Source organism: Notamacropus eugenii, chromosome 1 (assembly GCF_028372415.1).
Source record: "Notamacropus eugenii isolate mMacEug1 chromosome 1, mMacEug1.pri_v2, whole genome shotgun sequence".
NCBI lineage: Eukaryota > Metazoa > Chordata > Mammalia > Diprotodontia > Macropodidae > Notamacropus > Notamacropus eugenii.
The window spans coordinates 631,761,616-631,783,899 of NC_092872.1; the positions used below are offsets into that span (position 1 = coordinate 631,761,616).

General features: G+C 40.5%; 1 protein-coding gene across 2 annotated transcripts in view; it reads right to left on the minus strand.

Annotated features, from left to right (window-relative positions):
- TGFA (transforming growth factor alpha) overlaps positions 1–22,007 on the minus strand; it is a 128,423-nt gene extending 106,416 nt beyond the window's left edge. Inside the window, exon 1 of one of the 2 annotated variants that reach the window (XM_072635292.1) lies at positions 21,498–22,007. In XM_072635292.1, coding sequence (XP_072491393.1) covers positions 21,498–21,537 — 40 coding nt within the window. In that variant the 5' untranslated portion in view covers positions 21,538–22,007. The remainder of the gene's footprint in view (positions 1–21,497) is intronic. The other variant, XM_072635291.1, reaches the window with a different exon arrangement.
- Between the last annotated feature and the right edge of the window lie 277 nt (positions 22,008–22,284).

The window sequence follows — 22,284 nt, forward strand, 5'->3', positions numbered from 1 at the left end:
CATTTATTAAGCACTTACTGCTTACCCTGTGCCAGATCTTGTGCTAAGAGGATTAAAAAAAAAAGCAAAACTAGTTCCCATCTTCAAGGAGCTTTCATTATAATGAGGGAAACAGCTTCCAAATAACAATGTATACATAAGAGATATACTATGTTAAAAGGAAGGTTAAGTCAGGCAAAAGAATGTTTGTTTCTCTCCCAGGCCATCTCTCTAGCACTAGTCACTCTCTTCTCTTTTCCCCACCTTGACCACTTGGTGAACCTATTCAACTCTACTTCTCCCTTGAAACCCCACCTCCATCCCCATCATTTGACTAAACGTACCCTAACAAGCCTCAGTCAACCTTGGATCACTCCTCCCATTTGCTGGTAAACAAAGGTGGGGGGGCAACACAACAGTTCTGATTGAGTTCACTACAATTTGTGATATTAGCCTCAATTAGGCTCTCACTGCTGCTAGGCAACCTTTCTATACTGATCAACTCCCTACTCCAATCTCTGCTCCAGCTGTTCCAAACATTTTCATTCCTGCTCAAATCTCCTATGGTTTTCTGTTCCTACCCTCTCAGCTGAGAATTTTGCCCTATATTTTATAGAAAAAAATTGAGACCATTTGCCATGAGCTCCTTCTCTCCACTTCCTCCTCTCCTATCACTTAGATACCTTCTACCATAATCTTCCTCTTTCACTTCTGTCTCACGTGATGAGGTAGCTTTACAGCTTACCAAAACTTACACTCTAGCTGCTCAAGTGATCCCATTCCATCCTATCGCCTCCAAAAGATTGCCCCCTCTGTCATCTTCATTCTCTCATTTACTTTCTATCTCTTCCTGTCTACTACCTTATTCCCTACTGCCTACAACCATGAATTTTCTGAAAAAAAAAACAAAAACCCAAACCCTCACCTGATTCTTCCATCCTCGCCAACTTTTGTCCTATATCTCTTCTGCCCTTTGTAGCTAAACTCCTCCAAAAGGCCTTCTACGATAGGTGCCTCACTTTCCTTCCTCTCACTCTCTCCTTACCCCCTTACAGCCCAGCTTTCAACTTTATCATTCCACTGAAACTTCCCTCTCCAAAGTTCTCAATGATCTTGTAGTTGCCAAATCCAATGGCCTTTACTCAATCCCCATTCTCCTTGACCTCTGCAGCTTTTGTCACTATTGATCACCCTCTCCTCCTAGATACTATTTCTCTCTTCTCTCTAGCTTTTCAGGATACCACTCTCTTTCCTGGCTCTCCTTCTACCTATCTGACCACTCCTTCTCAGTCTATTTTTCTGAATCCTTATCCAGATCATGTCCTCCAGTCATGGATGTCCCTCAGGTTCCTGTTCTGGACCTTCTTCTCTTCTTTTTCTAACCTACTCACTTGGAGATCTCATCAGCTACCATGGATTTAATTAGTATCTCTATGTTAATGATTCAAAAATCTACCTATCCTCTTCCAAACTCTCTTCAGACCTCCAATTTCATATTTTTAACTGACATCTTGAGCTGGATGTCCAATAGACATATTAAACTCAATATTTCCAAAAGAGAACTCATTTTCCTCTCTAATCCCTTTTCCTCTCCTAGCTTCCCTGTTACTGTAGAGGGTAACACAATCCTTCTTGCCCCTCACGTGGTCAACATTGAGAGTCATCCTGTTTTTTTCACTATCAGTCCCCATATCCAATCTAATGCCAAAGCCTGTTGATTTCACCTTTGCAAAATCTTTTAAATATGTCCCCTTCTCTCTGATGATGCTACCACCACTCTAGTGCAGGCCCTCCTCACATTGCACTTGAACTATTACAATAGCCTGCTGGTGGGTCTGCCTGCCTCAGATCTCCCCTCTCCAATCCATCATTCAGTCACCAGAGTGATTTTCCTAAAGCACAGGTCTGACTATGTTGCCTCCTGACTCAATAAACTCTAGTGGTTCCCTATTGCCTCGAGGATCAAATACGAAATGCCCTGCTTGGTATCCAAAGCCTCCTCCTACTTTTCCAGTCCTCTCACACCTTACTCCCCCAACAGGTTCTCTTCATTCCAGTGACACTGGCCGCCGCCTCCTGGCTCTTCCATGAACAAGACATGCAATCTCTCAGCTCAGTGAATTTCCTCTGGCTGTTCTCAATGCTTGGAATCTTCTTCCTCTTCAATTCTGGCTAATAACTTCCCTGACTTCTTGAAGTCTCAACTAAAATCCCATCTTTTACAGGAAGCCCTTTGCTCACCCCTCTCAGTTCTAGTGCCTTTCCTCTGTTCGTTATTTCCTGTTTATCCAGTACCTATAGCTTGTTGGACATACTTTTTTGCTTGTTGTTTCCTCCACTAGATTGTGAGCTCTTTGAGGTCAGGAACTGTCTTTTGCCTCCTTTTGTATCCCCAGTGCTTAGCACAGTGCCTGGCACACAGTAGGTGCTTAATAAATGTTTACTGATTGAATATATCCCCATCCCATAAGCCCATGGTTTGGTTTGAATCAAACCTAGAAGTGAGTTCTAACTCAGCAGCAAATGTTTACTGACTATCCACTGTGTGCATGCATCTAAACCAGGCATTATGGAGACTGGAGGTGGGGAAAGGAGGGGGAAGAAAAATAGGGGTAAGAAAGGGAAGGGGAAGTTAAAGAGCCAGAAAGTTAGTTAGAAACTAAAGTTCAAGAATAAAGAAAGATATCTTATTCTCCTTACCAGATTGTAAGCTCTGAGGGCAGGAAATGGCTCTTATTCAACCACTAATTCTATGATTTTCACTTAGTGGGTTCTCAAATGCATGTCGATTTATTGAAGATAAAATGGTCTATAGAACAGGTCTTTTATAACTCCAGACTTTTTTCTCCACTATGGGAGAAAAGTATGGAAGCATTCAAAGAGCCCTCAGCATGAAGGAGGCAAAAAGCTAGAGACTGAACAGCATTCCGGGTTTCCTGAAGTTATCAACAGCAATCTGCTCAGAAACTCAAGAACCTCTAAAAATCCCAAGGCAAAGCAGGAAAGCCATAGCCCAGGAGAAGGAAATAACTGAGCTGTACCCAAAGCTGGTAACAATTTACAGGATTGAGAGCAATCTGTAGATCATGTGCAGATCATGTGGGGGCTAGAATGAAGGACTTGGAGTTAGGAAGACTGGAATTCAAATCCTACCTCAAACAGTAGCTGGATGACCCTGGGTAAATCACTTAATGTCTCTGGGCATCAGTTTCCTCATGGGGGTTGGGATCACTGACCTCTAAGATTCCCATCCAACTCTTGGTCTATGATCCTAAGATCCTATCTAGATCAATCCTCATTAAAGAGAAAGAAACAAGTTCAGTGAAGTGAATAGCTCAAGGACACACAGCTAGTTACAAGATTCAGATCCCCTGGTTCACCAACTACTCCTTTGGGGTTCTTCAGTATTTGTTGTTTAGTCATTTTCAGTTGTGTTCGACTCTTCTGTGAGATCGTTTGGGTTTTTCTTGGCAAAGATATTGGAGTGATTTGCCATTTCCTTCTCTGGCTCATTTTACAGATGAGGAAACTGAGGCAATACAGGGTTAAATTACTTGCCTAGGGTCACATAGCTAGTGTCTAAAGTGGGATTTGAACTCAGGAAGAGGAGTCTTACTGACTCTAAGCTCAGTGTTTTATCTGCTGTGCCACCTCGCTGCCCCTCTTTCCATATAGTTTGACTCTAAACTTAGAATATTATGCTGGTAAAGATGCAAGTAGTTTTAAACAATCCCTATCAATTTAATTCTCTTTGGTTTTCTTATTTGGAGTCCAATTTTTCACAAATCAAATCCATTCCAGTAAGTCTTTATTAAGTACTCACCATGTCAGGATACCATGGGAAGTACTGGGAATATAAGGCAAAACTTAAAAACAAAACAAACAAAAAATAGTCCTCCCTCTCAAGGACCTTACATTCTGCTAATGAACATAATGCAAACAGTGGTATTATTCTTCAGATTTGCTCATGTCTTTTTCACCATATAAGGTAGAGTCAAATAAATGTCACCACATGCCCAAAGGCAACCAACAGCCTTCTGCAGAAAACACAATCACAGGGTACCAGAACAAGAGAAGAACTTAAAAGTCATCTTGTCCAACTGGCTCAGTTTACAGATGAGCAATCTGAGCCCCTGGGAAGTTAAGTGACTTGCCCATGGTCACAAAGCTAATAACTGGCATTGCTAAGACCTAAACCCAGGTCTGTTGACTCTCAGGCCAATCCCTTTCCCAGTGGAGGTTTTTCTGCCCTTGCTGAGGTTATATTGCTTTAGTAAAAGGAATACAGGTCCATCATTCCTTCTCCCATCAACTAGAACACCTCGGATATTTTCTTGTTATGTCCAAGGAAACAGTTCTGGTGTTCATATATTTATATCTATTTTTTTGCAGGACAAAAGGACATGCATCATGTCAGCCTAGTCCTAACAAGACTGATTGCATCAGATGGTATTATCTATAAATGTTCATTATGGTATTCCCTACAACTTCAAACATAGGCCTTTGCACACAGTTGTTGCTGAATCGTTTTCAGTTGCAACCAACTCTTCATAATACCGTTTGGGGTTTTCTTGGCAAGGATACTGGAGTGTCTGGTTATTTATTTCTCCAGTTCATTTTACAGATGAGGAAATGGAGGCAAACAGGGTTAACTTGCCTAGAGTCACACAGCCAGGCCAAAGTTGAAGGCAGGAAGGTGAGAATTCCTGACTCCAGGCCCAGCACTCTATCTGCCATGCCACTTGGCTGCCCTTGCTTACAGGGCAAGTGTGATAAATGTTTCGTGAATCCAATTGAAATCAGAACAAATCTTTGGAGATCATTTGCCTCAATGAGGCTGTTTGTCTTCAAGACTTGCTATGTTCATTGATCTTTTTGTATGTATCAAATCCAGCTCTAGTGGATCTGTGTTCTCAATACTTGTTTCAACCATGCAGATCACATCCACCCATGCTTGCTGACCCTACATGACTGAAGTCTTGTCCATGACCTCCCACAAATTCTTCACAAAGAGATCATCCACTTTTTACTGGGTTGCCTTCTTCAAATAACCTTGACAGGGTAAGGAAAACAAAGGATCATGAAGGTTATCCACTACTGACCTCCTTTAAGTCCCAACTAACATCCAACCTTCTACAGGAAACCTTCCCCAATCCCTCTTAATTCCAATGCATTCCATTTGTTATTTCCTGTTTATCCTGTATATGGCTTGCTTTGTATATATCTGTTTGCTTCTTGTCTCCCCCATTAGATTGTTAGCTCCTTGAGGATAGGGACTGTCTTTTACCTCTCTGTATCCCTAGCACTTAGCATAATTCCTTGCACATAGTAGGCACTTAAGCTATATTTATTGATTCCTCTTTCTAGGTGACCAGCACATCTTTTTCTTTTTCCTTCTAATCATATATAAACAGCACTGGAAGCAGCTAATGGCTCAGTGGAGAAAGTGCTGGGCCTGGAGTCGGGAAGACCCAAGTCCAAATCATGCTTCGGATACTTGCTAGCTGTGTGACCCTAGGCAAGTCACTTAACCTTTTTGCCTTAATCCAGCAGGGAAGGAAATGGTATCTTTGCCAAGAAAACCACATTGACAATATTGGCATGATATGGTGGGTCATGTGATCGTGAAGAATTGGACACAACTGACCAACAGAACAACAACACAAAGTACACTGCTCTGGCTATGTAGCTGCACCTTCCTAATCTGTTTACATGGAATAGGGGGGAAAATAGAAAAGGCCAGTCAGGAAGGGAGAATGTCTGTCTCTAAAGGTTTAATTTTTTTTTCCCCAGTGGTCAAGATGAAAAAGGCAGCTGGGTGGTACAGCCGATAAGGCGCCGGACCTGGAGTCAGGAAGATTTTGAATTCAAATCCATCCTCAGTCAAACTCACTAGCTGTGTGTGATCTTAAGCAACTCACTTTGCTGCCATTTGCCTCAGTTTCCTCAACAGTAAAACTGGGATAATGATGACATCTACCTCTCCCAGGGTGTTATGAGGATCAAATGAGATAATATTTGAAAAAGCACTCAATGCCTGGCACATAGTATGTTCTATATAAAGGTTAGTTATTATTGTTCTTATTAAGTATCACTGTGACCGGGAGGCAGTGCAAAGGTGCTGGGTCACCGAGATGTAATAGGCATCAAAATGAACTTCAAGTCAAGTGTGCAATTATCAGAAACAGAATACTGAAACATGGAAAATGTAAGAATGCTCTTTGCTCAGACTGCAAGAGGATTTTCATAAAGCAGATCCTGCATGATTAAATAACCAGAGAAAGAGTTTGATTTTCTTATTCCCTACAACATTCACTGTATTGGCTCCCTTATCATAACCCAAATGAAATGAAGTGAAATTTACTCATCAAATGAAAGAAGCTATATGAGCATACTCCTATTCCAAAAAATATGAGTATACTCCTATTCGAAAAAAATTTTAAAAAAACCCATGATGCTTTACAAAACCAATCAATTAAAGAGTGATTATTGGTTTTTAAAAAAAGAATTTATCCTAAAATTTCCTTTTAATAACACTTTTGTTTACTAAATTTAAAGTTCCACTAAATTCCACAAAGAACTCAACTGACAAAAACTCACAACTTTTAATGAGCTTACATAAGAAGCTTGGCATAATAGAAAGAACCTGGGATCTTGGAGAAAAGGATTTGATTTCAAATACAAGGTCTATGACATCGGTCATGTCCCTTCCTGTCTCTGGACCTTGGTTTCTTCATCTCTAAAATGTGGAGATTGGATGGCATGATGTGTTAAATTTCTTCTTACTCTAAATACTATGATCTTAGAACAGGGATAGGAAACCTGTGACCTCAAGGCCCCGTATAGACTTCTAGGTCCTTGGGTGTGGTCTTTCCACTGAGTCCAAGTTTTACAGAACAAATGTTCTGTGAAGTTTGGATTCTATCAAAGGGTCATATTTGAGGACCTAGAATACCACATGTGGCCTCAAGACCACAGGTACCCCACCCCTGTTCTAGAAAGTCCAAAAAATGATTTGTGTTGAAAATACAAAGATATTTTTCCTATTCTTTTATAGATTGCAAAACAAAGACCACAATTCAACCACATCTGTTCTTTCATGTTTCCTGGTAGAACAGTAGTTGTCAGTGGGTAAAAGATATCTTCCCCATTAGTTGAAAACACATCTTTTAATAAAACTTAGACACTTTAATGGAGTTAGGATCTAATCAATGTGGATACAAAGCACCATGTGCAGCATGGATATACGTGCCTTGAGACCCTGAGGTACATCCTAAACAAGTGGTAGATTTGACTTTAGGAGACCTGGGTTCAAATCTTGCTTTTTCCACTTACTACCTACATAATCTGTACCTGCAACTTAAACTTCCCTATGCCTTAGTTGTTTCATCTTTAAGAGGAGGAAATAAGACTAGATGAGGTCCAAGGCCTCTTCTAGTTCTAAATCTGTGATCTTTTGGATCTCTAGCAAATCTGTTGGCTTCCATACGCTGTAGTGGGAACATTCTTCTATTTCTATTAACATTATGTAGTGTAAGTGTTCAATGGAACTCATAGGATGGGAATCTGTTATCCTTCACTCAACATATATGACTGGCCCAACTCATTTTCCAGTCGTATATCTCTTTGAGGATATTTTTTATGATGCATTTTGTGTACAATTCTTCATAGGCAATATGCTTTAAGCTATTTATGTCTACTATGCAGCCAGGTGACACCATAGTGCACAAAGCACTGGGTCTGCAGTCAGGAAGACCTGTGTTCAAATCTGGCCTCAGACACTTAGTAGCTGTGTGACCCTGGGCAAGTCACTTTACCCTGTTTGCCTCAGTTTCCTCATCTGTAAAATAATCAGGAGAAGGAAAGGGCAAACCACTCTAGTTACTCTGCCAAGAAAACCCCAAATGGGGTTACAGAGAGTTGGACACAATTGAAATGACTCCACAACAATACGAATCTCTTCAATTTCTTTCACCACCGATTTCATCTTTGATGAAAAGTAAATAAACTTATTCAGAAGTACAACTACCTTTTATAAAAATGGTGTTAAGGGAAAGAAGACAGCTCCTGTGTACTTGGGAAACAGACAATGCCATATTTATTTTTAATTACTGAATTCTATCAACTCAATGGAAATAATACATGCCATAACTGATCATCTAGGACCAATGTTTATAAATAAATGATTGGTGAAAGTTTAAATTTAGGGTTAGATGTAATGTAATTTTATGTTACATTTTTTTATGTTGCTACTATTTCCCAACAGCTTATAGTTTTTATTTTTAACTAGGATTTTATATGGCAAATATTTATGAAAGGCTGTCTGAAAGTTAAACTACTTTTAGCACAGATGTCTGATTTTAGCATGCAGATTCGCCTCATGCTTCAGAGTTTTTATTTTTAAAATAAAGGCTCCAATAACATGATTGCATTCCAACTGATATCTCATCCACTTCTTTGGTCCCATGGCCAAAGGTCTGTTCAATTTGCTTAGCGTTTTATCATTGTTTATTTGAATACAAGTGCGATTTCTGGTCATGAAGTTGTGCCTCTTTCATAGAAAGAAGTCATCATCAATTATTTGATAACTTCTGGAGGAATTATGATCATCCAGTCCAAACCCCTCATTTTACAGACGAGGAACTCAGGACTCAGAGTTCGAAATCACAAAGCAGCAAATGCTACCGCTAGCATGTGGAAAGAGTCTTCACATTTAAAACCCCACTTTAAGAAGGGGTCAAACAATGGACTTTCATCCAAGGACCAACCAAGCTAAGTGTGCAGAGAACAATTTTTTGGCAGCAACAGCATCTCATGAAACCCTCTAATAAGGTTCCAATGGTTCTATTTGCATGGGTAGCAGGAGAACAAAATCACAGCTGCTTTGCCACATATGGTATGAAATCTGTGGTGCTCCAAAACCATTTAATTTTGTGATTAAAGCAAGAGAAAAGTCGCGATTATCCAAAATCCAAACAGAAACCTCAAACAACTGGGACATCTTTCATGCTTCTTTTAGCAAAAATACAAGACCATATTACATACTTAGTTAAAGAAAAAAACAAACCTTCCAAAGTATTTTCAGCCCAATTGCTTATACTGGCTACATGCAGAATACTTTGTAATGAAACATTCTTTTCAGGACAATGGCCCTGGGAATGTTCAATCATTAGAGATTCCACTATCCCAGCAATGCTGAGGAAGGCATGAAAGTGAACCAATGCACTTTATTAGTATATTCCAATAAAAATTGAAACAAAAGTATTGGCAAGAAAAAGTATCAGACAAGAAAACAAATGAACAAAAATCCCTAAACATTCAAGTGAGTGAAGGTTTTACTATTCATCTATTGTTCTGTGCGATGGTAATTGATGGTTATAATGACTATCTGGAAAATCAGTGGTTCTCAAACTTTTTCCTCTCAGGACTCCTTTACATTCTTAAAAATTATTAAAGATCCTCCAAAGAACTTTTGCTTATGTGGGCTTATATCTATCAATATTTTCCATATTAGAAATTTAAAATATTTTAGCATTAATTTGAAAATAGTTTTGAACTCAAAGACCCCTAAAAGAGACTCAGGCCTGGACAATACTTTGAGAAGCATTGCTCCAAATCATAAAAAAAAAAAAAAAAAAAGGATGAAAAGTGTAACTAGTGCAGTGTATATAGTTTCAATTAATCAACAGCTATCACTTAACATTAGACCTACAAGGGAGCTTGAAACCTTATTTATGGTGAGTTTAAAGGAAATGAATCAAAACAATCCACTGACATAAAAAGTAAAATTTTTCAAATCACAAAGACAGAACATAGATTAGAGAATGGAAAATTTTACATTATTTACTCTTTGTATCTTTCTGCTTTATATGAATATTCTCCTAAAGATTGTATATGCCCATGAATCATGGGACATCATGATCTCATAAAAAATCAAAATTGCAGGTCTCCTAAAGGGCAATCAAAAGATGCACTTGTGGATAAAAAAAAGCCCATAGCTTGTTGCCAGCAGTGACCTATGTATAAGAGATAGTATAAGTATAGGCCTTAGTGCCTAGCACATTACTTGGCACATGCTGTTGAGTTGTTTTGGTCATTCTGACTCTCCATGACCCCATTCAGGGTTTTCTTGGCAGAGATACTACAGTGCTTTGCCATTTCCTTCTCTAGCTCATTTTATAGATGAGGAAACTGAGGCAAACAGGTTTAAGTCACTTGCCCAGAGTCATGCAGCTAGTAAGTGTCTGAGGCCAGATTTGAACTCAGGTCTTTCTGATTCCAGGCCAGGTACTCTATACTCTAGCACCTCCGAGCTGCCCCTACCTGGCACATAGTTTGCATCTAGTATTTCATGTCTCTACTAGATTGTAAACTCCCTCAGAGCTGACTGGGACTGTGTAATTTTTCATTTGTATCCCCAGGGTTTAGTATTATTTATTGTACATTTTTCCTTCCAGAGTTGTGATTTCCCCATTATGGGAAACTCTCAATGTGAAGACACCCTCCTTTTATGCAGATGAGCACCCTGTCACTGATAATCTTAGAAAGGTGTTAGGGGCACTGAGAGGTGCCCACTGACACGCCCATCTTCATACTGTAAATGCATCAAAGGCAGTCTTCCTCACTCCAAGGTCTGTCTTCTATACACCCTGTCATACTAGACAATCCGTAAATATATTCCTGTAATGTATTGAAAGAATAACAGATAAACAGTCCAAGCATGATACAAGGTGCCTTTTAAATATTAAAAGAATTAAAGACAAATCTTCAGGCTCTATGAAGGCTTTATAGAAAACCAGACAAGAATTGGCCAGGTCAAGATTGGTATGAAGGGGCTGCAACGTGCACCCATGGGAGCTGCCTCCATACCAATCAAATCATAGATTTGCTGAAATGTCTTCTCTTCAGACCCTAAACTTTACAGCTAAAACAACACAGGGTCAGACTAGCACCACAATATTTCCCCTTCCCTCCTATAAACAGTCTTCCAAACCACACTGTTTACCAGTGTTGGTTGTTCCATGAACTTGCCTCACAACCAGAAAAAAAATGCCCAGGCTCAAGATTTGCTTTGCTTGTGAGCTTCTCCCTAGTCCAGGTCCTATGAATCATACTCTGAAAGCCCTAATTATAACACCCAAAGGCCTGCTATGCCGATGAAAAACATTTGTCATGGTTCACATTCACTTGCAGTGTCTGTGGAGTGCTTGTATACGTGCATGAAAATATTCTCCTCTTAGGCTAAAATTGTCACACAGAACACTACACAGAGGTGATAAAGTTACGTCCTAAGCAGGCCAAAGTAAAGACATTCAGCAGCATAATTAAGGGAATGAGTTTTACCCTGTATGTTCCTAAGTCTGATTCCAAGGGGCCCCCATCAGAGGTAAAAAGGACTAATCTTCCTTAAGCCTTATCATTTTTTGCACACTCTCACTACAAAAATTTAATGGAATACTGGGCTTTCCTGGATGCACTCAGGTGCAAGGTATTTAGACCCAGAAGGGACCTTTGGGATAGAATCATCTAGTCCCATATTTTTACCTGGGAGGAAACTGAGGCCCACAGAGGTTAAGTGACTTGCCCAAGGTCACAAAAACTGTAAATGGCAGAACCAGGACTTGATTACAGATCAAGCATTCTTTCCACCGTACCACAGCAAGAGCCGACAGAGAGAGAGGAAACTAGAGTATCACCCCAATTGACCTCTTCATAGATAGCAGCTTCTCCTGCACCTGTGCTATATAGTAAACCTTTTCATCTCCTGTACCTTTTTGGGAATGGGGTCATTAAAAAGAGGTGAGAGATAATGCAGCAGGTCCCAAATGGTACCAAAGTTATCATCACAAACGGGTTACAATCTGATTGTTTATTGCTCTCATTCAAACAGATTCAGGAACTGAAACTCAAATATTCATTTCATCTCTGCAGAAGAATTCACCTCTCCGATCCAAGGTTATCTTGGTTTCAGATACTATTGTGGTATCTTAGTGAAACAAAACACAGCACTTGGGAGATTTTTAAAGTTCAATAAACTGTCACTTAGCTGCTTTGGAGTCCCTGACATTAATAACAATGTCACCTGTCCTATTCTTCAGAAACAGCGTCACAATCTTGGCACATGAATTTATAATGGCAAAATAAAGTTATGACAGGCTGGCAGAAACTACATTAAGGATGAAATCTCCCATGGTATTCAGTTTATTGATTGTGCAAAGTCTTTTTTTTTTTTTTAAGATCACTGCCAAGAAATGTAATGAAAGATACAGTAAATAGCCTTTACTTTGGGAACTCTTCTTGTTTCAAATTTGCTAAAGTTATATCAAGAGGATTTGAAGTGGAAATTTTTAGTAATATCTCTAAGTCAAGATTACCTTTAACAGGAAACTTTAAAACTACCTCTACAGTTAAAATTCTTAATTGAACAGTGAGGATTTAGCCCCACTGTAAAAGTAGTGATGTCACTACTAATTTTTTTTGGACATATATATATATGTAAATAGTCTGAACACTTGCATATAACAGCATTTTAAGAGTTCAAATGCTACTTTCAAATCTCTCTATAATCTTTAAAGAAAACCCTACTCTGCTATGTTAGAACTCCATAGTATACTCCATGATGATTCTATACATTTTCATTGATTGTCCCCATGCTTGGAATGTTCTCCTTCAAGTTCCATCAAAAATCTCATCTTCTATAGAAAGCTTTCCTGGTTCCCTTAAGTCTAGTGTATTTCCTCTATAATTCTTTCCAACTTATACTTTCTCTCTGTATCTGTCTGTCTCTCTTCTTTCTCTCTAGATAGATAGATAGATAGATAGATAGATAGATAGATAGATAGATAGATAGATAGATAGATGATAGATGATAGAGGATAGATGATAGATAGATAAGTGGATAGATAGATGATAGATGATAGAGGATAGATGATAGATAGATAAGTGGATAGATATGGACATCCATATATATTTATGTGTATATATACATGTGTATATACACACTTAAATGTGTATGTCTATCTACCTTTTGTTTGAACACAGCTGTTTGCATGTTGTCTCTCCTGTTAGACTGGGAGCTCTTTGACATTAGGAATTGTTTTTGCTTTCCTTTGTATCTCCAGTGCTTAGCACAGTGCCAGTCACATAACAGGTACCTAAAAATTCTTCTTGATCTGACCATAGAATGAACTCACCCCCCCCCATTTATAGTTTGTACTACACCTATCACCTTATCCCATTTCAGAGTTTATTACATTTGACAACAACCACATAACTAGAGGCTTGCCAACTAAGGTTTGTATTTGCAAAGTGTACTTTGACCACCTTTATATCAGAGGGTTTGGGTAATGAGGAATTCCTAAATTTAAAAAAAAAGCAGTGACTAAAAGACAGAAAAAGCTAGTCATCTAGTCAATAAGCCTTATTTAAGAGCTTCTTATGTGCCCAGAACTGTGCTAAGTTGGGCTGAGATATGAGAAAGGGGGGGAAAAGGTCTTTCCTAAAAGAGCTTATATCCTAATGGGGATGACGAAGGAATGGAAGATGAGATCACTTCACTTCTTCATCCATGGGGGTAGGGCTCCTTCCATTGATATAGGTTACAGTTCCTTCACACTTTTTGTTCACAGTCTTCTTGAATTGTTTTGACTAAAATAATTCATCCCCTGGTGGTCAATATCGTGAAGAACCATGCCTATCTTTGCCAGCCTGGTCCACAGAAAATAAACATTCCATTCCTGGGCCTATATTCAGAGTCTGGCAGAATTTACACTTCACACTGGCACAGCACACATGTGCACACACACACAGACTTAGTATGAGACATTACAACCATTTATCAATATTTGAAAAGCGTAAAGACAAAGGCATTTAAAACAAGGCTTCAAAGTGAAATGGGGAAAGGGATAAGGAGAAAATTTGTAAAAGGAACATTTATATTAAATATAAAAACAATTCGCTATTTATTGGAATTTATTTATGTATAGGATAAACTTCACATGAAGAAAAACTTGCCTTGGAACACCAAGACTAACAATACAGATGAACAACTGAGGCAGCAAAGAGGTCAATCTTCATTACTATAAGCCCTAAATTCCTGATCTGAAAATTAAGATGGACAGAAATGACTTCTAACGGGGTCCCTTCCAGGTCTAAAATCCCGTGGTCCTAGGAAGTATCAAAGACAGGATTTCAAGACAGGAGAAATTTTTAGAGTTAAAGTAGTCTATCCCTCTCATTTTACAATTAAGTGGTGCAGTGGATATAGCACTGCGCTTGGAATCAGGAAGACTTATCTTTGTGAATTTAAATCTGGCCTCAAACACATACTATCTGTGTGATCCTAAGTCCCTTAACTCTGTTTGCCTCAGTTTCCTCATTTGTAAAATGAGCTGGAGAAGGAAATACCAAAGCACTCCAGCATCTTTGCTAAGAAAATCCCAAAATGGGGTCATGAAGAGTCAGACATGACTGAAAGGATTGAATAACAACAAGGTATCTGAAAGAGTGGGGCAACAAAATCCTAACTTCTAAAATAAGGATCTCTCTCCTTCCTTTCCTGCTCTTTTTCCTTCCCTCTACACCCAAAAGTTCCCTTTGAGGGATTGGAAGATTCTCAGTTTTACACGGACAGAATAAACATCTTGACCTCGAACTTGACAGTTTTGGATCAGATTACTGAGGAATCATTCCCTATTAAAGGTATTTTTAATAGCAGAAGCTCATATAATTAGAATCATAGAATGTCAGAGCTGGGAAGTATCTTAGAACACAGAATGTCAGAATTGGGAGGGAACTTAGAACATAGAACATAGAATATCCTAGTTGGGAGACATCCTTATGGATTATAAACTAACCAATGCCAGCATTCATCAGATACACTGTACACTTTCAATAAAATATAACTGGTGGAGTTTGAAACTTTCAAAGAAACTAAGCCTTGTTATAATGGATATGATAGAGGTTTGGAGCATGAAACCATCCTTGGAACAGTGTGTTCAGCGGGCAAAACTTTTAGACTTTCATTCACAGAAATTTATTTTAGTGAATCGCAATCTTCATTTCCAATCTCCTTGGATGAAGAACCAGGAAAATGGAACATCGTGTGAAGTGTTCTTTGCAAAAAAAAAAAGTTTTCATTAAACCTTTGTAGTGTTCTTTTTGTCTTTAGTTACTCTAGCAACAAACTTAAGCCTGCTAGGAATTTCACCTTTGCAGTGGGCATCCAGTAAATACATGAAGCTCACTGTCCTGAGAAACCAATTTTTGAGGAAGCCAAACATGGGAACCCTAACTTCAGCTTCTTCCCTACCCATTGGAGTAGATTGTAAATGTCATGTACTTTAAAATGAAATTCACAAATGTGATTATTGAAGATTTATGGAATAATCCAAATCCTCCCCCCAAAAGAAGCTCCACCAAAAAAAGGGTGTGTGTGTGTAAATTATATTTGAGTTTAACTTTAAGGAGAGATTTCACAATCCTTAGACATTTCCTCATTTCTGTTCATTTAATTCTTTTGGATATAAAAGTCTAATTTCCATGAAATAATTTTTCCCAGAGGCTGAGTGGCATTATGGATGGAAAATTGGTCTCAAGTCAAGAAGATATGAGTTCAAGTTCTGCTTTTGAGATACACTGTGTGAACCTTATCAAGTCACTTAACTTCACAATGTCCCCTGCCAGCTCTGAAGCTCTATGTTATTAATAATAATAATGGTTTACTTTTATACAGCACTTTAAGGATATATACATATGCACAAATTGCATGTGTATGTATATAAATTCACATTTATAAAATATATGCGTAATATATAAATTCATTTGATTCTTATAACCGTATAAGATAGGTGCTACTACAAATGAGGAAACCAAGGCTGAGTTGTAAAGTAATTGGCCCAAAGTCACAGGGGTAGTAAGTGACTGAGGCAAGACTGAATCAGTTTTCTGGATTCCACATCTAGCACTCTATGGGTGGAACAGAAACATGCAAATAACGAAGTTCCCTGAAGTGGTCTCATGACTCAAATGCTCACTTCATATTTCCATTGGGCTGGAACTAATTAATATATTTTACATAATGTATCCTCTATGTCACTTAGCTCTTGTTGAACCATGTCCGACTCTCTGTGACTCCACTTGGGGTTTTCTTGGCAAAGATACTGGAATGATTTACCATTTTCTTCTCTAGCTCATTTGACTGATGAGAAACTGAGGTAAACAGGGTTAAGTAACTTGCCCAGGATCATACAGCTAGCATCTGAGGCTAGATTTGAACTCACAGAGATCAATCTTCCTGACTCCAGGCCTGGCACTGTATCTACTTTGCCACCTACCTGCCCCTGTCATCTAGCTGTCTAATTGAAAAATAGATGCCAATATACTATAGAAGGTAGTTTCCTCACTGAGAACTCCCTATAACAATGAAATCATAGGGCAGTCTGAAAAAAAATTATCTGCAAAGCAAACAGATATGGAGTTAATTGTAGATAAAGTTGATGTCGATTTATGCAAGAAAAAGCCTGGGAGCTTACAGAGGAGTTTTTCAGGCAACTGATGGTTAAAGTCAGGTGTGGGGTTCCCTCTTGCCCACATATAGTCTTCAAGTTCTAAAAGGATTAGATATTTTCTCATCATAAGAGAAGTGTAATAAAGTGGAAAAGGTATTGGTTGATGGTAAGTCAAGGGAACTGAGTCCTAGCTTTGCCTTTGCAAAATTACCTATGTGACTTTAGGTAAGTCATTCCTCTATGGCTCTCATCTGTAAATGAGGGGATGGCACTAAATAATCTAAGGACCCCTCTCCTTTCAAAAATTTTATGATTCTAATTGTTTTCAATGTTACCAAGCTCATTATTTATAACTAAGAAAATGGTGGGAAAATATTTAAACTAGGCAGATATGTCTACAGAGCTTGGGAAGGCATGTCTAAGATAGCATCCTTTCCAAAAGTGGAGAAAGTAAATCTTTAACTCCACCTTGAAATCCCCAAGTCTCCCTTTCCCCCAAAACTTAGAGGAAACTGACCTGTCCAGCTTCTATCTAAGATTCAAGACTTGCCACTCAAGTCCTCCATCTTCCCTGAGGCTATGTAACAGATCACACAATCCTCCTTTCCCTGAACTACACCGGCAGTCTCAGTCTATGCTATGAAATGTATTAGTTGGTCATTTACTTACTTTTGGTTATTCATTAATTAATGCATAATATGTATTAGCCTTGTCTCTTTAACTAGATTATTAATTCTCTGCAACCTTATATCTATTACTCCCTATTTCTCCCTTGCCTGTTTATTGACTGATAGAAGTAAGAGTTATTTAACCCTGTGTGACTTAAGGGAAGGACTCAAAGTCTCCAAATTGTGGCAGTCTAAGAGACTACCCTGCTGAAAATTAACTCTCTACACAATAATAAGCTGCCCCTTAGAGACTGTAGTCTTCTGGTCAGAACGACACTATCAGCCTTTATATTTCTATAAGACTTGTTTACTTCAGGCATAGTCCCAAGAATGCGGGGTGGCCTCCAAGCCCTGAAAATGGCATCAGAGGAGGAATTATGTGGAGACATGGAACAACATTCACTGGGGAAGCATCATCAGACATTGAATATGAGGCTGCCATGTTTTTCCATTTGGAGGATAAAGGACAGTCAACCTCTATCTAGGCAAGGTTGGATCATACATTCTTTTCCTTTATTCTTTTCATCTATTTCTCTACTTTGGTTTTTATATCAGCCAACTTTTAGAAGCAAACCGTATTTTTACTCTTAACCAATGACAGGTCATAGACATATAGTACATTAAGCTTTAAAAAAGGACTTTCTGAGAGGTTAAGGCTGTACCAGGATACTTGCCCTGACATCCAAAGCCATGTAGAACTCAATTACTCACTAATATAATGTGTTCCTTTGACAGAGAAAAAGGTACAGGTCTATAAGGGCTAAATATATTTTGTGTTGGCCTGTCAAAGATAGTAAGGCTGAAATGGCATAGATACACCATGACAGTCAACTATATGTTTCCCAGCATGGTTATTTAGGACACTCGGGTTTAGCACAATTCCACCAGCTTCTTCACGGGTGCTCATCCCCCAAACATAGACCATAGGTCTTAGAGCTGAAAGGGATGGATCTTAAGGTTCACCTAGTCCCAACACATCATTGATGAGAAAAACTACCTGAAAGGGGACATAAACTCCAGTTTCTAAAATAATGATTCTCTCCCCCTGCCTTGGGGGATGGGAGGTCCCAATTTTGCTTAGACAAAAACTTGCCAAGAATGGAACCTTATCCCATTCTCTTAGACATCCCCCAGAACTAATTTAAGCACAGTCATGGGCAAGAAAGACATAGAAGGATTTGGAAATTTGCAGATGAAAGAAACCCTTCCAGTTAACCACAAGCTAAAAGAAAAGAAACATTTGGTTTTTTGTTCATGGCATCAGAGAAAACTAATCACATTTCTAAAAATCCCAGAACTAGAATGCTTTCTCCTTAGAAGTGAGGATAGAGTTCCCCTTCTCCAGCCAAATAATTAGGTCAGGGGTTGGCTGGTGAAGCTAATTGCTCCAAATGTTTTTAAAAAGATAAATGAAAGATTTGTCACTAGTGCAAATCAGTCCTTCTTTTTCTCAATACTCTCTCCATCTGCCTTTTAATTTGGTCCTTTTAAAAATGGGCGTGTGTGTATGTGTGTGTGTTTTCTGACAGAGCACTATTTTCTTCATACATAAATAGGATGGGAGAAAAGCCCCAAAAAAATGAAGCTGAAGAAAGATTCTGCAACAGACCAAAAGAGAAAAAAATCCACATTAAGTGTGAACATAAGCGGCATAAAGTGTCCATGGGAGAGACAGAAGTGTGACCCTGCCAAAATCACTTCCCCTTCTCAGAGTCCCAGTTTATTCATCTATAAAATGAGGGGACTGTAGAAGAGGTACTGTGTATGGTCCTTTTCCACTGGAAGGTGGATGATACTAAAGTAAATTAATTACCTAGCTCTTCATTCCTCATCTACGTTTTTACTGAAGATTCTAAGATCACCTTGAGACTCTTAGAATCCAGTATAAAAACCGGCAGTAAGGTGAATCCCCTAGGAGTATTCCCTTCAATGGAGCCTTGGAGATAGATGAGACACAAACAGAATTCTCAACTCCCAGAATCCAAGTGACTTTTTATACCTACAATCGGGAATGAAAGATTCTTTTCCTGTGAAACTTATAAACTGTATGCCCCAGGATGGAGACTATGGAATTTTTTTTTTTAACTTTTGTATCCTCACTGCCTAGAATAGTGCCTTGTCAGCACTTAAATTTCTGTTCAGTGGGGTATTTTCAATTAAGCTCATCAGTGCCCTTAAAAGGTTAATTGTTTTCAAACCCCGAAGAAATTGTTCCTCTACAATCTATTCCTGTGTATGTAAGATTATTGTTGTTAACTTTTGGCATTTCTGGTTATGTCCTCACTCTCTCTATTACCACTGTCACCACTCCTTCTGGCATACTGCAAAAGTCAGCCCTCTCCCTGCTACCAACCATCCTTTATCCCATTACTGAAGTGATCTTTCAGACCTTCAGACTTGGTTTTATCACTTTCCTACCCCAAAATCTTCTTCAGTAATTCCCTACTATCTATCAAGCAAAATTCTCACCCCAATGTGCCTAGCTTTCAATGCCCTAAACAATTTGGCAATGCCTTTTTCTAGCTTTATCTTATATGACTTACTACTCTTCACAAACTCTACGCTTAAGTCAAACTTAACAACTCTCTTTGCGCCCGCCCCAACACACATTTCCCATTTCCATCTACCTCCATGCTCCTCTCTATGTTTGGAATCCCCTTCCCTCCCTTTAGAGTCAGAGGCCCTAGGTTCAGATTCTGACTGTAACATTTACTACTTGAGTAACCGGACCTCAATTTTCTCAGCTGTAAAATGAGGGCTTTGCACTAGACAACCTCTAAAGTCACCCCTAGCTCTAAATCCAAAACCTTGTGACCCACTGCTCCTCTTGAATTCTTAGCCATACTCTAATGCTCGTCAGATGCCACCTTCTGCAAGATGCCCTTCCCTCCCCCCTTCTCTTGATTGTCTGTTCTTTTTGTATCTGTCTAATACAAGCATCATACAATATTGTGTATTATAACTTTATTGGTGTCTTATCTGTTTACTAGACTATGAGCTCCATGAGAGCAGGGGCCAGGTCTTAACATAATTTTGAAGTTCCCCTGCATCCCTAATGATCTGAGCCTTAGTTTCCTCATTTGTGAAATGAAAGTGAAAAGGACCAGATGGCCTCGAGAGCTTAATAAGTGAATTAATGAAAGAAAAGAATTAATTGAACAGATGTGTATTTTTAAAGGACAGAAGTAAATGAGCAGTGCTTTTTGGTTGGTCCCTGCAGGACAGATATCTGATCGCCGCTGACTGATTTGTGAACCAGATCAATGAAAGATCCAAAGAAACAAAACCAAAAAAACAAAAGAAAACCAAAAAAGCAAACAAAAAACCAAAAACCCCTCAGCAGCCCTAGCTCCTAAAATTGAAGGGTTTAAAGTTCTCCTCCCCTCCGGGCGCCCCCCCCCCCCCGCCTCCCTGCTTATTTCCAAGAACAAACTCAAAGGAAATTAGCCAGGCTCCTTCTAGAGTTTCATTCCTGCCCCATTGTTCCGCCACCAAACCAATCTTTTCCCCAAGGAAACTCATCCGCAGAAAAATATCTACAAATGCCACAAATTCCGAGGTTTCAGAAATGAAAGATCAAATGAAAGACAGAAGAAGAAGAGATCGAAAACAGACAATTAGGACCTGAAGTGCCTGGGAGAGGGAAAAGTTTACCTGAGAACGAAGCGGATGGGGGTGGGGCAAAAAATGTCACCTGCTCAGGATCTAGAAATGGAAGAGGGCCTTACAGAACATTTCGTCTAATCTTCCCGTCTTACAGATAGGGAAAGTGAGTCCCCCAGAGGGGAAGGGATTTATCCAAGGTCACACTAGTAGAGAGTCTGACCTGGGCTCCAAATGTAGCCTCCCAACCACCGCCGAAGCAGCAGGATCCAGTTCAGGGCACCCTATCTTGGTTCATTAAAAGAGTCAACATGCAGTTGTCTACCTACACTGGCGGGGGGAGAGGGGAGGGAAGACGCAGCCTTCAAGGAAAAGGGAGGTGTGTGAGCAAATTCAAAGATGCCTGCACCCAGATTAAAGTTCAGCCCCTTAGAAACGACCTCCTCCTCCGTGGCAGCTTTCAGCTGGGTCTGCAGAACCCTTTTCAAGGGGCCGTCCTTGGGAAAGTGGGGAGACAGGGGGTCTGTGATGCAGCCTTTCCTTGAAAACGGGGGCACAAACGTCAGTCCCTGGGAGCGGGCTGCCCCCTCACCCACCACCTCCCTAAACTGCCCACTCGGTATTCTCAGCTTCTCTTCCACCACACCCCCGCCACGGGAGAAAGAGGAAGGGTCGGGGGAAGGAGGTGAGTGAGAAGGAAAGCAGCAGGCGAGGAGAGGAGAGGAGACAGGACACTTACCTAGCCCGATCAGTGCAAGCTCCCCCGCCGGAGTAACCATTTTCCAGGCAGGCGGCAGGCGCTGGAGCCTCCTGCCCCAACCTGCTGCGCCCAAGTGACTGAGACGCGGCTCGGTGCGGGGGGAGGGGGAAGTAAGTGGGGCGGGAGGACGGGCTCTGCTCCAAGGCTCCCGTGAGTGGGAGAAGGAGCGAGCGAGGCAGAAACTCCTCTCTCTGCGCTCTCTCCCTCTCCGTGTCTCTCTCAGCTCTCGCTCCCTCTGACACACACGCGCACACACATACACCCCACCACCAGGCTGAGCGGAAATAGGAAGGCGGTTACCGTCACCTCTCCGCCACTTGGCGACCTGGGCACGGCTGACCACCCTCCCACCCCCTGGGGGTGCCCCCCTGAGGGCACAGGGGGTGGGGACTGCGGGCAGAGCGAGTAGGAGAAAGAGGAGGGGAAGGAGCCGGGGGGGGGGGGGGCGCACAGAAGGCGTGGGAGTTGGGGGTGGGAGGGAACCTCGGGGCGGCTGCGGCCAGAGGTGCGGCACGCAGCAGCTGGGCGCACCCGGGTGAGGATTGGAAGCCCAGCAAGGGATGGGGCAGCGGGAGGCAGGGGAGGGGACTGAGCGTTCCTCCAGTCTGGGCGCTTAGGGACTGGCTACCTGCGGGATGGAGCCCCAGGTGAGAGGGAGAGAGAGCAACAAAGAGCGGAAAAGACACCGAGAAGGACACCGAGAAAAGACACTTAGACAGACAGGAGAAGGGCCCCCAGCGCACTGGTCTGGATGCCTGGACTGGAG